General features: G+C 42.7%; 1 protein-coding gene across 1 annotated transcript in view; it reads right to left on the bottom strand.

Annotated features, from left to right (window-relative positions):
• Window positions 1–12,789, bottom strand: part of cntln (centlein, centrosomal protein) — a 395,750-nt gene that overhangs the window by 195,114 nt on the left and 187,847 nt on the right. The window contains exon 14 of the mRNA XM_078530355.1: window positions 11,384–11,484. Coding sequence (XP_078386481.1) covers window positions 11,384–11,484 — 101 coding nt within the window. The remainder of the gene's footprint in view (window positions 1–11,383; window positions 11,485–12,789) is intronic.

Here is a 12,789-nt window from a genome sequence, read left to right as displayed (position 1 = left end):
CTAAGAAGGACTATTAAAAACTTCAGGAAGACATAGTGGAATGAGCAGACAAGTGCAACTAAACACCAACAAAAGTGTGGTAATGCCTTCGTGGTCTTGAGGTGCAGTGGGTGGTGTCCCTGCCTGTGAGTGAGAACCTCGGGGTTCAAATCTCACTCCAGGACTTGATGACCATGGAAGGTGTGTTCATAATGTGGCCAAACAGATTGATTATCAACCTGAAAATCCTTCCAATACACCTATGGTAGGCAGTAGGAGTGGTGGAGTCTCCTGATCAGCCAGGAGCATGTGGTAGCTGCAGTGCAGCAGCCTCCCCGCGTTAAAAGACTCCACGCGCAGGTTCTTGCCATGGGCTGTACTCCATGGCAAGCATCTTCCTTGCTTCCCGGGACTACCAGAGGAAGAAGAAGGCCGTTGGATAGAAAAAGAAACAATGGAAAGCACACCCCAAATATTGATGCATATGAAGAATGGTGATTCCTTGAAAGCGAAAGTGCAGGGAGGTGAAGCATTAAAAAGCTAATAGTATTTCAGATTTACAAATAGTAACACCATATAAAAAGTCAGGATTCCACCACAATAATAGTACTGTGTTCAGTACTAGTCATCCTATGATACATAGGGTATGTAGCCATAGAGAACGTACAGCCGAGATTCACGAGGATTATGCCAGGGAGTGAAACTAATAGGGCACAATGTTGAAGGGCAGCAGGCAGTTCTCCTGGCATATCCCTCAACCAATAATGCAAAAACAGTTTATCTGGTCATTTATCTCATAATTGTTTGTGGGACATTGCTGTGCCCAAAAATAGCTACTGTGCTACTCCTACATGACCACAGCTATGATACTTCCAAATTTCACGGGACGTGAAGCACTTTGGGATATTATGAAGATTTGAAAGGTGATATAGAACTCAAAAGTTTTATCTCTCTCTGTTTACTTCTCAGACATACACATGTAGATATCTGAGTAGATGAGAACATACACTTTGAAACATGGGAACAAATAAGACCAAGAGTAAAATAAAAGTTTTGAAAATCCCTGTTTTCTCATTACATGCCTAGATTCTCCCCAGTGCAGAGTAATTTTGAAGGCATGCAAACGAGTATGTGGGCTCTTTGCTGATTGCACTCCCTCTTTGAACAGAAAGGGCTTCCACCTTATATTTTTGACTACAGAATCATGCATATAAATGCTTGCAACCCTGACATATGCCACCAGTCATTTATTTATTAAGGAGCCAGAAACACTGGATGTATGACTACTGAGAGGTCAAGGCTATCTTTTGAAGGTATGGTTTTTTGCTTATTGAGAAGCCCAAGGAAAAGATGTGAAGAATAATGTAATGAAGTGCATTCAATGACTATGCTTTACTGGAGCAGGTATTCGGCATTCTTAAACAAAGATTGAGATGACTGGGTAATCAGAATCGCAGGGGTACAGATCTGCAAAGGTGCCCACCATTACAATTGTCCGCTTCACAACTTCAACTTGAAAAGGGATTTGCTGTTGATCAAGTTGAAGCCAAGCTTGATGAATCAATGGCAGAAGAGGGCTGAACTGATGAGTAAAACAAGCTGGATGATTAACAGTGTTAACAATGTGCAAAAGAAGGCTTTAGTAAACAACTTTGTCCCTTGATTCAGTCACATTTTCTATGAAAATACCCTACCTACCACATTACACTTTTGTTAAGGTCACCCTGAGCTCTAAAATTGGACATTTATTCAACCTCCTCTGTGACTGTCCACAGCAAACTTCATTTCAGAGAGAAGCTGGAAATACTCAGCAGGTCAGGCAGCATCTGTGGGAAGAGAAACAAGAGTTAACATTTCAGGTCTGTGATTCTTTGTCATCTGATGAAAGGTCATCAACTGAAAACATTTAACTTTGTTTCTTCTCTCCAGATGTTGCCTGACCTGTGGCATATTTCCTGAATTTTCTGCTTGCATTTCAGATTTCCAGCATCTGCAGTATTTCGCTTTCCTTCTAGAGAGAGTGATATATTCCCTTGATGTAATCACAGACAATGTGATTTCTTCTTGAATGAATGTGCAGTTGATCCCACTTAGTCCAAGATGCTGTATTTCTCCCACTCATTACCCAGGGAGCACCAGCTCTCTCCCCTCCCCATATTATTGTTCACCTTTCAATTCTATCCTCAAAACTGGAAAGGTCCAAGCATGGGAAATGATGCAACACTGAAAAAGATTACAGAGCAAGCATAGGGCAAGACCACAGAGGGGTCTGTAGATGAGGATGCAAATTTTTAATTTTCATTATAAAATCTTTCAACATTATAAGTTGTTTGTTTGGTAGCTCTCTTACCTCTGAGTTGAAATGCCAAGTCCCAGACCAGGACATAACTTAAGCTGACATTTCAGGCAATACCGAGGGAGAGTAGCACTGTCACAGGTGCAGATGTTTAGATGAAACATTAAACCAAGGCCGCATCTGCTTTTTCTGATGATTTAAGCTGATACTAAAAGTCTCACAAACCTAATCAAAGAAAATCAGGGTTTTCTTCCAGGCTCCTGACTAATAATTAGCCCCGATAATCACTGCTGGAAATGCACACATGGATATCAGGCGAGGAGAGCCTCAGGCCTGGCTACGGTGTCATCACTGATCGATTTGCTTATCCGTATCCACTGCCTACACTAATGTGTGACAAATGGTCACTAGAGCAATCTACTGAAGGGCAACTGGCACTTGTCAAATCTTAATCCAACAGGAATCAATGCTTAGAAAGGATGGGGTCAGAGGAGAAAGTTGATGAAAAAAAGAACATTGGGCTTTTGCCAACAATAAACAGTTTAAAAATTAAGTTGCAAGAGTATGTAGGTTGGACAGCAGTTTGAGGCCAAGGAGAGCCACATTGGCCATAGAACCGCAGTGTCGGTGATAAGTGACCCTGCTTTGCACCAATGCTAATTTGATGAAGTGTTAACCTGGAGTTAGGTATGTACCCCTGATTGGTTCATTCAGGAAGACCCCCTTCACTTCACTTTGCAGGTAAAGCCCTGACTCCAGATTTACAACACACCTTTCACAGTAGGCACTAATGTTACAATTATAATCTCAAAGAGGCTCAAGTTTGCTGGATAGGTTTACCAAAACGCTATTACACTGACCTCATGCCAGTTACAGAGTTTTCATCAACTGCAATTGGGCTGTTTGACAATATAATCTTGTAATTACAAACTTATATCAGGAAAGCACATCATATCAAGAACTCAAGGTCTGAGTTCCTCTATAGATCAGGAGCTGTTTTGTATATACAAGGTTCACAATAACAGTGCAAGAAATAAGTTTCACTGTATTAGACACTTGCATCAAATGCATTGGGAATTCATAATCCTAGTCTGGATCAATTAGTGGACAGTGGCAAGAAACAACAAAACTCTCATCATTGGCTCACCAATGGTAAACAAACTCCACAGTTTAGCATTGCATTGTCTCAATGTGCTTTTTTTCTTTGTAATTTGTAATAACTCAAAGTAACTCACTGGAGTGATAAATTTTAGATGGACTTATACGTAAAAATATTCAGTGACACGATAACTTAATAAGTAGTGACAACTTTCATTTTGCAGCTGTAGACACCGGCTAAGATAAAACCAATAGCAAACAGGTTTGTAGTTTGCCTCTGAAGATCCCATTAATGCTGACAACTGATTAACTTGGCAAAGGAGCCATTCATTACTGTCCTAAAGCATTAAGTTCACAACAGCTGCACTAGCACAGTACCTGTTGCAAATTAGCTGCCGAAAACTTTCAATTTTGCTAAAAATAGACAAAAGCAAGTCAGGAATCTGGCATATAAGAATGTCTATGTGGAGTAGGTGTGGCAGAAGATCATCCTGCCATCCCACAGATCAAAGCATCTAGCTGTCTAGCAAATAGCATCTTTGTTCTTGCATTTGTGACCTCACCTTGTTATTTTAAGCTACGACTTGCATTCAGTTACTGGCTACAGTCCTGGAACATTGTAAAACATCTTTAAAGATACAATAGCAACAACAGTAAAAAACTGTTTTTATACTCCATGAATGGAGAACATGGAGGGAGGGTTTGTGAGGCGGGAGGTGAAGGCAAAAGCACAAAACCATCCTTTGCTTCATGTTCCTTAAAATGTTAATTGGCAATAGTGCAAAGGAAGATTGTTGTGGCTGTTGGAGGCCAATCATCTCAGCGCCCAGGATGTCACTGCAGGAGTTCCTCAGGGTAGTGTCCTAGGCCCAACCAACTTCAGTTGCTTCATCAATGACCTTCCTTCCATCATAAGGTCAGAAGTGAGGATGTTTGCTGATGATTGCAATGTTCAGTGGCAATTGCAACTCTTCCGATACTGAAATAGTCCATGCCCACAGGCAGCAAGACCTGGACAACATTCACACTTGGACTAATAAGTGGCAGGTCACATTCACGTCACACAAGTGCCAAGAAATGACCATCTCCAACAAGAGAGATTCTTCTAACCACTCTTCCTTGACATTATCCAGCATTACACCCACCACTATCAACATTCTAGGGATCACGACTGATCAGAAGCTTAACTGGACTAACCATATAACTACTGTTAGATAATGAGTATCTCAGAGGTTGTTTCCCCTGGCTGAGGATTCTAGGACAAGGGGGCACAGTTTCAGGATAAGGAATCAATCATTTAGGACTGAGATGCAGAAAGCATTGTGAATCTTTGGAATCTCCTACCTCCATCATTGAATATATTTAAGGCTGATTAGACAGACTTATGTTTTCTCAAGTAATCAAGGGATATGAGGAGCAGATGGGAGAGTGGAGTTGAAGCCCAAGATTAACCATGACCATATTGAATGGCAGATCAGGCTTGACGGGTCATATGGTCTTCTTCTGCTTTTATTTCTTATGCTCTTACGTTACCATAAGAGGTCAGAAGCTGGGTATTTTGTGGTGAATGACACAACTCTCAATTCCCCAAAACCTTTCCACAGTTTGCAAGGCATAAATCAAAAATGTGACCAAGACTGGGAACTGAGTTTTCAAGGATAATTGACATTTAGGAAGGACAGGCAAAAAGGAAAAGGAGGTGGTGTTGCGCTGATAATAAGGGATGGGATCAGTATATTAGTAAGGGAGGATCTCAGATCGGAAGAACAAAAATGTGGAATCTGTTTGGGTGGAGCTAAGAAACAGCAAGGGGCAGCAAACATTGGTAGCAGTCGTTTACAGCCACCAAGCAGTAGCAGTGTGGGGCATGGTATTAATCAGGAGATTGGAGAAGCATGTAGCGTGGGTAATACAGTGATCATGGGTGACTTCAATCTGCATATACACTGGGTAAACCCAATGAGCAGTAATGCTGTGGAGGATGAGTTTCTGGAGTGTTTTAGGGATGGTTTTCTAGAGCAGTCTGTTGAGGAACCAACTAGAGAACTAAACAAAAACAGAATTACTTGGCAGAACTCAGCAGGTCTGGCAGCATCGGCGGAGAAGAAAAGAGTTGACGTTTCGAGTCCTCATGACCCTTCAACAGAACTGAGTAATATTAGGAGAGGGGTGAAATATAAGCTGGTTTAAGGTGGGAGGGTGGGGGGAAAGAAGTTGGGGGGGGTGGTTGTAGGGACAAGCAAGCAGTGATAGGAGCAGATAATCAAAAGATTTCACAGATAAAGGAACAAAAAGGTGTTGAAGGTGGTGATATTATCTAAACGAATGTGCTAATTAAGAATGGATGGCAGGACACTCAAGGTACAGCTCTAGTGGGGGTGGGGTGGAAAGACTGACAGGGCATTAAAGGTATAGACTTAGAAATAATGGAAATAGGTGGGAAAAGAAAAATCTATATAAATTATTGAAAAAACAAAAGGGAGGGGGAAGAAATGGAAAGGGGGTGGGGATGGGGGAGGGAGTACAAGATCTAAAGTTGTTGAATTCAATATTCAGTCCGGAAGGCTGCAAAGTGCCTAGTCAACATTGTCATCAAACCTGCTGACAAGGGTGGTACTGTTGTTGTCTGGCGCACTGACCTCTACCTCGCGGAGGCTGAGCGTCAACTCGCAGACACTTCCTCCTACCTCTCCCTGGACCATGACCCCACCACTGAACATCAAGCCATTGTTTCCAGGACTGTCACTGACCTCATCTCCTCTGGAGATCTTCCGCCCACAGCTTCCAACCTGATAGTCGCCCAACCTCGGACGGCCAGCTTCTACCTCCTACCCAAAATCCACAAACAGAACTGTCCCGGCAGACCGATCGTGTCAGCCTGTTCCTGCCCCACGTAACTCATTTCTCGTTATCTTGACTCCCTTCTCTCTCCCCTTGTCCAGTCCCTTCCCACCTACATCCGTGATTCCTCTGACACCTTACGTCACATCAACAATTTCCAGTTCCCTGGCCCCAACCGCTTCCTCTTCACCTTGGATGTCCAATCCCTCTACACCTCCATCCCCCACCAGGATGGTCTGAGGGCCCTTAGCTTCTTCCTTGAACAGAGGCCCCAACAATCCCCATCCACCACTACTCTCCTCCGTCTGGCTGAACTTGTTCTCACACTGAACAATTTCTCCTTTAACTCCTCTCTCTTCCTCCAAATAAAAGGTGTGGCTATGGGTACCCGCATGGGCCCCAGCTATGCTTGTCTCTTTATGGGGTATGTGGAACATTCCTTGTTCCAGTCCTACTCCGGCCCCCTTCCACGACTCTTTATCCAGTACATCGATGATTACTTCGGTGCTGCTTCATGCTCTCGTCGGGACCTGGAAAAATTTATTAATTTTGCTTCCAATCTCCACCCCTCCATCATTTTCACATGGTCCATCTCTGACACTTCCCTTCCCTTCCTTGACCTCTCTGTCTCAATTTCTGGTGATAGACTGTCCACCAATATCCATTACAAGCCGACCGACTCCCACAGCTACCTCGACTACAGCTCCTCACACCCCGCTTCCTGTAAGGATTCCATCCCATTCTCTCAGTTCCTTCGCCTCCGTCGCATCTGTTCTGATGATGCTACCTTCAAAAACAGTTCCTCTGACATGTCCTCCTTCTTCCTTAACCGAGGTTTTCCACCCACGGTCGTTGACAGGGCCCTCAACCGTGTCCGGCCCATCTCCCGCGCATCCGCCCTCACGCCTTCTCCTCCCTCCCAGAAACATGATAGGGTCCCCCTTGTCCTCACTTATCACCCCACCAGCCTCCGCATTCAAAGGATCATCCTCCGCCATTTCCGCCAACTCCAGCATGATGCCACCACCAAACACATCTTCCCTTCACCCCCCATGGCGGCATTCCGTAGGGATCGTTCCCTCCGGGACACCCTGGTCCACTCCTCCATCACCCCTTACTCCTCAACCCCCACCTATGGCACCTCTCCATGCCCACGCAGAAGATGCAACACTTGCCCCTTCACTTCCTGTCTCCTCACCGTCCAAGGGCCCAAACACTCCTTTCAAGTGAAGCAGCATTTCACTTGCATTTCCCCTAACTTAGTCTACTGCATTCGTTGCTCCCAATGCGGTCTCCTCTACATTGGAGAGACCAAATGTAAACTGGGCGACCGCTTTGCAGAACACCTGCGGTCTGTCCGCAAGAAAGACCCAAACCTCCCTGTCGCTTGCCATTTTAACACTCCACCCTGCTCTCTTGCCCACATGTCTGTCCTTGGCTTGCTGCATTGTTCCAGTGAAGCCCAACGCAAACTGGAGGAACAGCACCTCATCTTCCGACTAGGCACTTTACAGCCTTCCGGACTGAATATTGAATTCAACAACTTTAGATCTTGAACTCCCTCCTCCATCCCCACCCCCTTTCTGTTTCTTCCCCCTCCCTTTTGTTTTTTCCAATAATTTATATAGATTTTTCTTTTCCCACCTATTTCCATTATTTCTAAATCTATACCTTTAATGCCCTGTCAGTCTTTCCACTCCACCCCCACTAGAGCTGTATCTTGAGTGTCCTGCCATCCATTCTTAATTAGCACATTCTCTTAGATAATATCACCACCTTCAACACCTCTTTGTTCCTTTATCTGTGACATCTTTTGATTCTCTGCTCCTATCACTGCTTGCTTGTCCCTACAACCACCCTACCCCCAACTTCTCTCCCCCCACCCCTCCACCTTAAACCAGCTTATATTTCACCCCTCTCCTGATATTACTCAGTTCTGTTGAAGGGTCATGAGGACTCGAAACGTCAACTCTTTTCTTCTTCGCCGATGCTGCCAGACCTGCTGAGTTTTTGCAGGTAATTCTGTTTTTGTTTTGGATTTCCAGCATCCACAGTAGTTTTTTGTTTTTACAACTAGAGAACAAGCTATTTTAGATCTACTGTTATGTAATGAAAAAGGGCTAATTAATAATCTTGCTGTAAAAGAACCTTTAGAAATGAGTGACTATAATATGATAGCATTTTACATTATGTTTGAAAGTGAAGTAGCTCAATCTGAAGCAAGAGTGTTAAATTTGAACAAAGGATATTATGAAGGTATGAGGCACAAATTGGCTGAGGTGGATTGGGAAAATACATTAAAAGATATGACAGTACACAGGCAATCAATAGTCTTTAAAGAATTATTACATAGTTTACAGCAATTATACATTCCTTCAAAGCACAAAAACCCAAAAAGAAAAGTCGGTCAACCGTGGCTATCAAAGGAAGTTAAGGATTGTATAAGATTAAAAGAAAAGGCCTATAAAGTTGCCAGAAATAGTGGTAAACCTGAGAATTGAGAGGATTTTAGAATACAGCAAAGGAGGACCAAGAAACTGATAAAGGGAGAACAGAATATGAAAGCAAACTAGCAAAAAACATAAAAACGGACTGTATAAGCTTCTATAGATATGTAAAAAGCAAGCGTTTGGTTAAGACAAATGTGGGTCCATTAAAGGCAGAGTTGGGAGAATTTATAATGGGGAATAGAGGAATGGCAGAGAAGCTAAATGATTATTTTGTGTCTATCTTCACTAAGGAAGATACAAGAAATCTCCCAGAATTAGAGATCCAGGAACTAAAGAGAATGAGGAATTGAAGGAAGTTAGTTTTAGTAAGAAGGTTATGTTGGAAAAATTAATGTGACTGAAGGTTGATAAGTATCCGGGCCCTGATATTCTGCATCCCAGAGTGTTGAAAGAGATAGCTATAGATTTAGTGGATGCATTGTGGTCACCTTCCAAAATTCTATAGATTCTGGAACGGTTCCTGCAGATTGGAAGGTAGCAAATGTCACCCCACTATTTAAGGGAGGGAGAGAGAAAACAGAGAACTACAGACCTGTTAGCCTTACATCAGTAGCAGGGAAAATGCTGGAATCTGTTATAAAGAATGTGATAAATGGTCACTTGGATAATAATAAATTGATTGGGTTTGGATTTATGAATTGGAAATCATGTTTGATGAACCTGTTGGAGTTTTTTTGAGGCTGTTACTATCAGAATTGATAAAGTAGAGTTAGTAGACGTAGTATACTTGGTTTGATAAAGTCCCCCACAGGAGGTTGATTAGCAAAATTAAAGCACATGGGGTAGAAGGTAATATACTAGAATGGATTAAGGATTGGCAAACAGGCAGAAAACAGAGAGTAAGAATAAACAAAAACAGAAAATGCTGGAAAAGCTCAGCAGGTCTAACAGCATGCATGGAGAGAAAGACAGAGTTAACGTTTCAAGTCCACATGACTCTTCTTCAGAGCTAAAGAGAAGTAGAAATAAACAGATCATTCCCTCATTGGCAGGCTGTGGCCAGAGGGGTACTGCAGGGATCAGTACTCAGTCCCCAGCTATTCACAAATAAATCAATGATTTGGTCATGGGGACCAAATGTAATATTTCCAAATTTGCGGATGACACAAAGCTAGGTGGGAATGTGTGCTGTGAGGAAGATGCTAAGTGGCTTCAAGAAGATTTAGATAGACTTAGTGAATGGGCAAGAGCATGGCAGATGGGATATAATGTGGAAAAATGTGAGGTTATCCACTTTGGTAGGAGGAACAGATGTGCAGAGTATTTCTTAAATGGTAAGAGATTAGAAAGTGTAGATGTATAAAGGAACCTGGGTGTCCTCGTCACTAAATCACTGAAGACTAACATGCAGGTGCAACAAGCAATTAGGAAGGCTAATGGTATGTTATTCTTTATTGCAAGAGGATTTGAGTACATGAGTAGCGGAGTCCTGTTTCAAATGTATAAAACCTTAGTTAGACTGCATCTGGCGTACCGTGTGCAGTTCTGGTCCTTTTACCTTCGGAAGGATATTATTGCCATAGAGGGAGAGCAACAAAGGTTCAACAGACTAGTTCCCGGATGGCAGGACTGTCATATGAAGAGAGATTGGGGAAACTGGGACTGTGCTTGCTAGAGTTTTGAAGAATGAGTGGTGATCTCGTTGAAACCTACAAAATACTTAAAAGGATAGACAGGGTAGATGCAGGTAAGATGTTTCTCCTGGTTGGGGAGTCTAGAACTGGAGGTACAATTTCAAAATAAGGCGGAAGCCACTTAGGACCAAGATGAGGAGAAATGTTTTTACTCAGAGGGTTGTGAATCTTTGGAATTCTGTACCTCCGAGGGCTGTGGAAGCTCACTCATTGAGTATGTTTAACAGAGATTGACAACAGATTTCTAAATACCAATGCGATAAAGGGATGTGAGGATAGTGTGGGGAAAAGGCATTAAAGTGAATGACCAGCCATGGTCGTAGTGAATGGCGGAGCAGGCTTGATAGGAACATTAGGAGGCCTTTCAGCACGTGTTCTTTCTTATGTTCCTATGTTATGAAATATTTTCCATTTACCTGGATTCGTGCAGCTCCAACAACACTCAAGTTCAACACAATCCAGGATAAAGCAGCTACTAAATGTGCACCACTTTAAACATTCACGCCTTACAAGATGCATTGCAGCAATTCACCAAACTCCTCCAATGACACCTTCTGAACCTGTGACCTCTACTGCCTAGAAGGACAAGGGCAGCAGAAGAACATCAACAACTGCAATTTCCCCTCCAAAGCACACAGCATCCTGACTTGCTTTCTTTATCAGCACTGGGTTAAAATCCTGAAACTCGCTCCTTTACAGCACTTTGGAAGTACCTCCACCACACAGTCTGTATCAGTTGAAGAAGGTAACTCACCATCACCTTCTGGAATGAGGAATAAATACTGGCCTTGCCAGCGGCATATACATTGCGTAAACAAAATTTTAAAATTGCAAATACTCAATTAACAATTAGTGTTACACAAGTCAGCAACCCTATTAGATCCAATTATCTCATGTACTTACCATAAAAGACAAAAACAAAGAAATTGTAAACACTACATGGTGGTGCAATAGTTTGATTTAAATTAGTGGCCTTCAAACAGTTGAACGTCTTGAACTATCTCCATTTCATTCTCCTGCCTCACCTTCTTGCTCACATTGCAGGCATATGGTCAGTTCCTGAATGGTGGCTTTGTCCATAGCAGCCTGCACCCTCAACTGGTCCAGCTCTTCTCCAAGGTTCATACTGCAAGACGAGAAACAAGAGATCTGTTTATTAGCAATCATAAAAACAGCTCCCAGATACAAAAGCATGTCAACTAAGTTCTACTTGTGACTTGAAACAAAATCAAATGAACAAGAACCAACATTAGAGGAAAATAGCTGATTGGGTGACAAGTGATTGCAGATAATACAAAAAGCTGAAATTGATAAGAGTTTCCTCAATATTACAAAGAACAGCTGATTTGTCAAGAACAATCATATTTGACCATTTTTATACCAATCACATTTAGAAAAGTTTCCTGAATACAAATTTGATTCCCATTATTTTACTGAATTGTGAGGTAATGCATTTGTTGAGAGCAAAGAAGGCAAGGGAATATTTAAGAGGTAGGATCCTAAAGTGTAGAGGAACAGAGGGAACTTGCAGTGTACATCCACAGATCCCTGAAGGTGGCAGGACAGGGAGATAAGGTGGTCAAGTAGACACGCAGAACGCTTTCCTTTATTGACAGAGGTATAGAGCATAAGAGCAGGGAGGTTATGCTTGAGCTGTATAAAAAAAGTGGTCAGGTCACAGTTAGAGTACTGTGTACATTTCTGATCACTGCATTACAGGAAGGATGGGATTGCACTGGAGGGGGTACAGAGGTGCTCTATAAGGATATTGTCAGGAATGAAGAATTTTAGCTATGAGGAAAGATTTGAGAGGCTGGGGTAGTTTTCAGTGGAACAGAAGAGGCTAAAGGGAAATTTAATTGAGGGTATATAAAATTATGGGGGCCTTGATAGGTTAGACAGGTTAATAACTAGGAGGCACAGATTTAATGTAATTGGTGGAAGGATTAGGGGGGAGGTGAGGAGTACTTTTTTCACCCAGATTTGGAATTTACTGCCTGAAAGAGTGGTAGAGGCAGAAACCCTCATCACATTTAAAACATACTAGAATATGCACTTGAGATGTTGTAGCCTCTTTATTTTTTCATGGGATATGGGCTTCGTTGACTGGGCCAGCATTCATTGCCCATCCATAGTTGCCCTTGAGAGGTGTTGATGAGCTGCTTTCTTGAACCGCTGCAGTCCATGTGGTGTAGGTACATCCACAGTGCTGTTAGGGAGGGAGTTCCAGGATTTTGACCCAGCAACAGTGCAGGAACAGCGATATATTTCCAAGTCAGGATGGTGAGTGGCTTGGAGGGGAACTTGCAGGCGGTGGTGTACCCATGCACCCACTGCCCTTGTCTTTCAAGGTCGTAGAGGTCAGGGATTTAGAAGGTGCTGTTAAAGGAGCCTTGGTGAGTTGCTACAATGCACCTTGTAGATGGTACAC

This window comes from Cetorhinus maximus, chromosome 2, assembly GCF_964194155.1.
Source record: "Cetorhinus maximus chromosome 2, sCetMax3.hap1.1, whole genome shotgun sequence".
Taxonomy (NCBI): domain Eukaryota; kingdom Metazoa; phylum Chordata; class Chondrichthyes; order Lamniformes; family Cetorhinidae; genus Cetorhinus; species Cetorhinus maximus.
The sequence above is the reverse complement of the archived record's forward strand: the minus strand, read 5'-3'. Positions and strand labels throughout refer to the sequence as shown.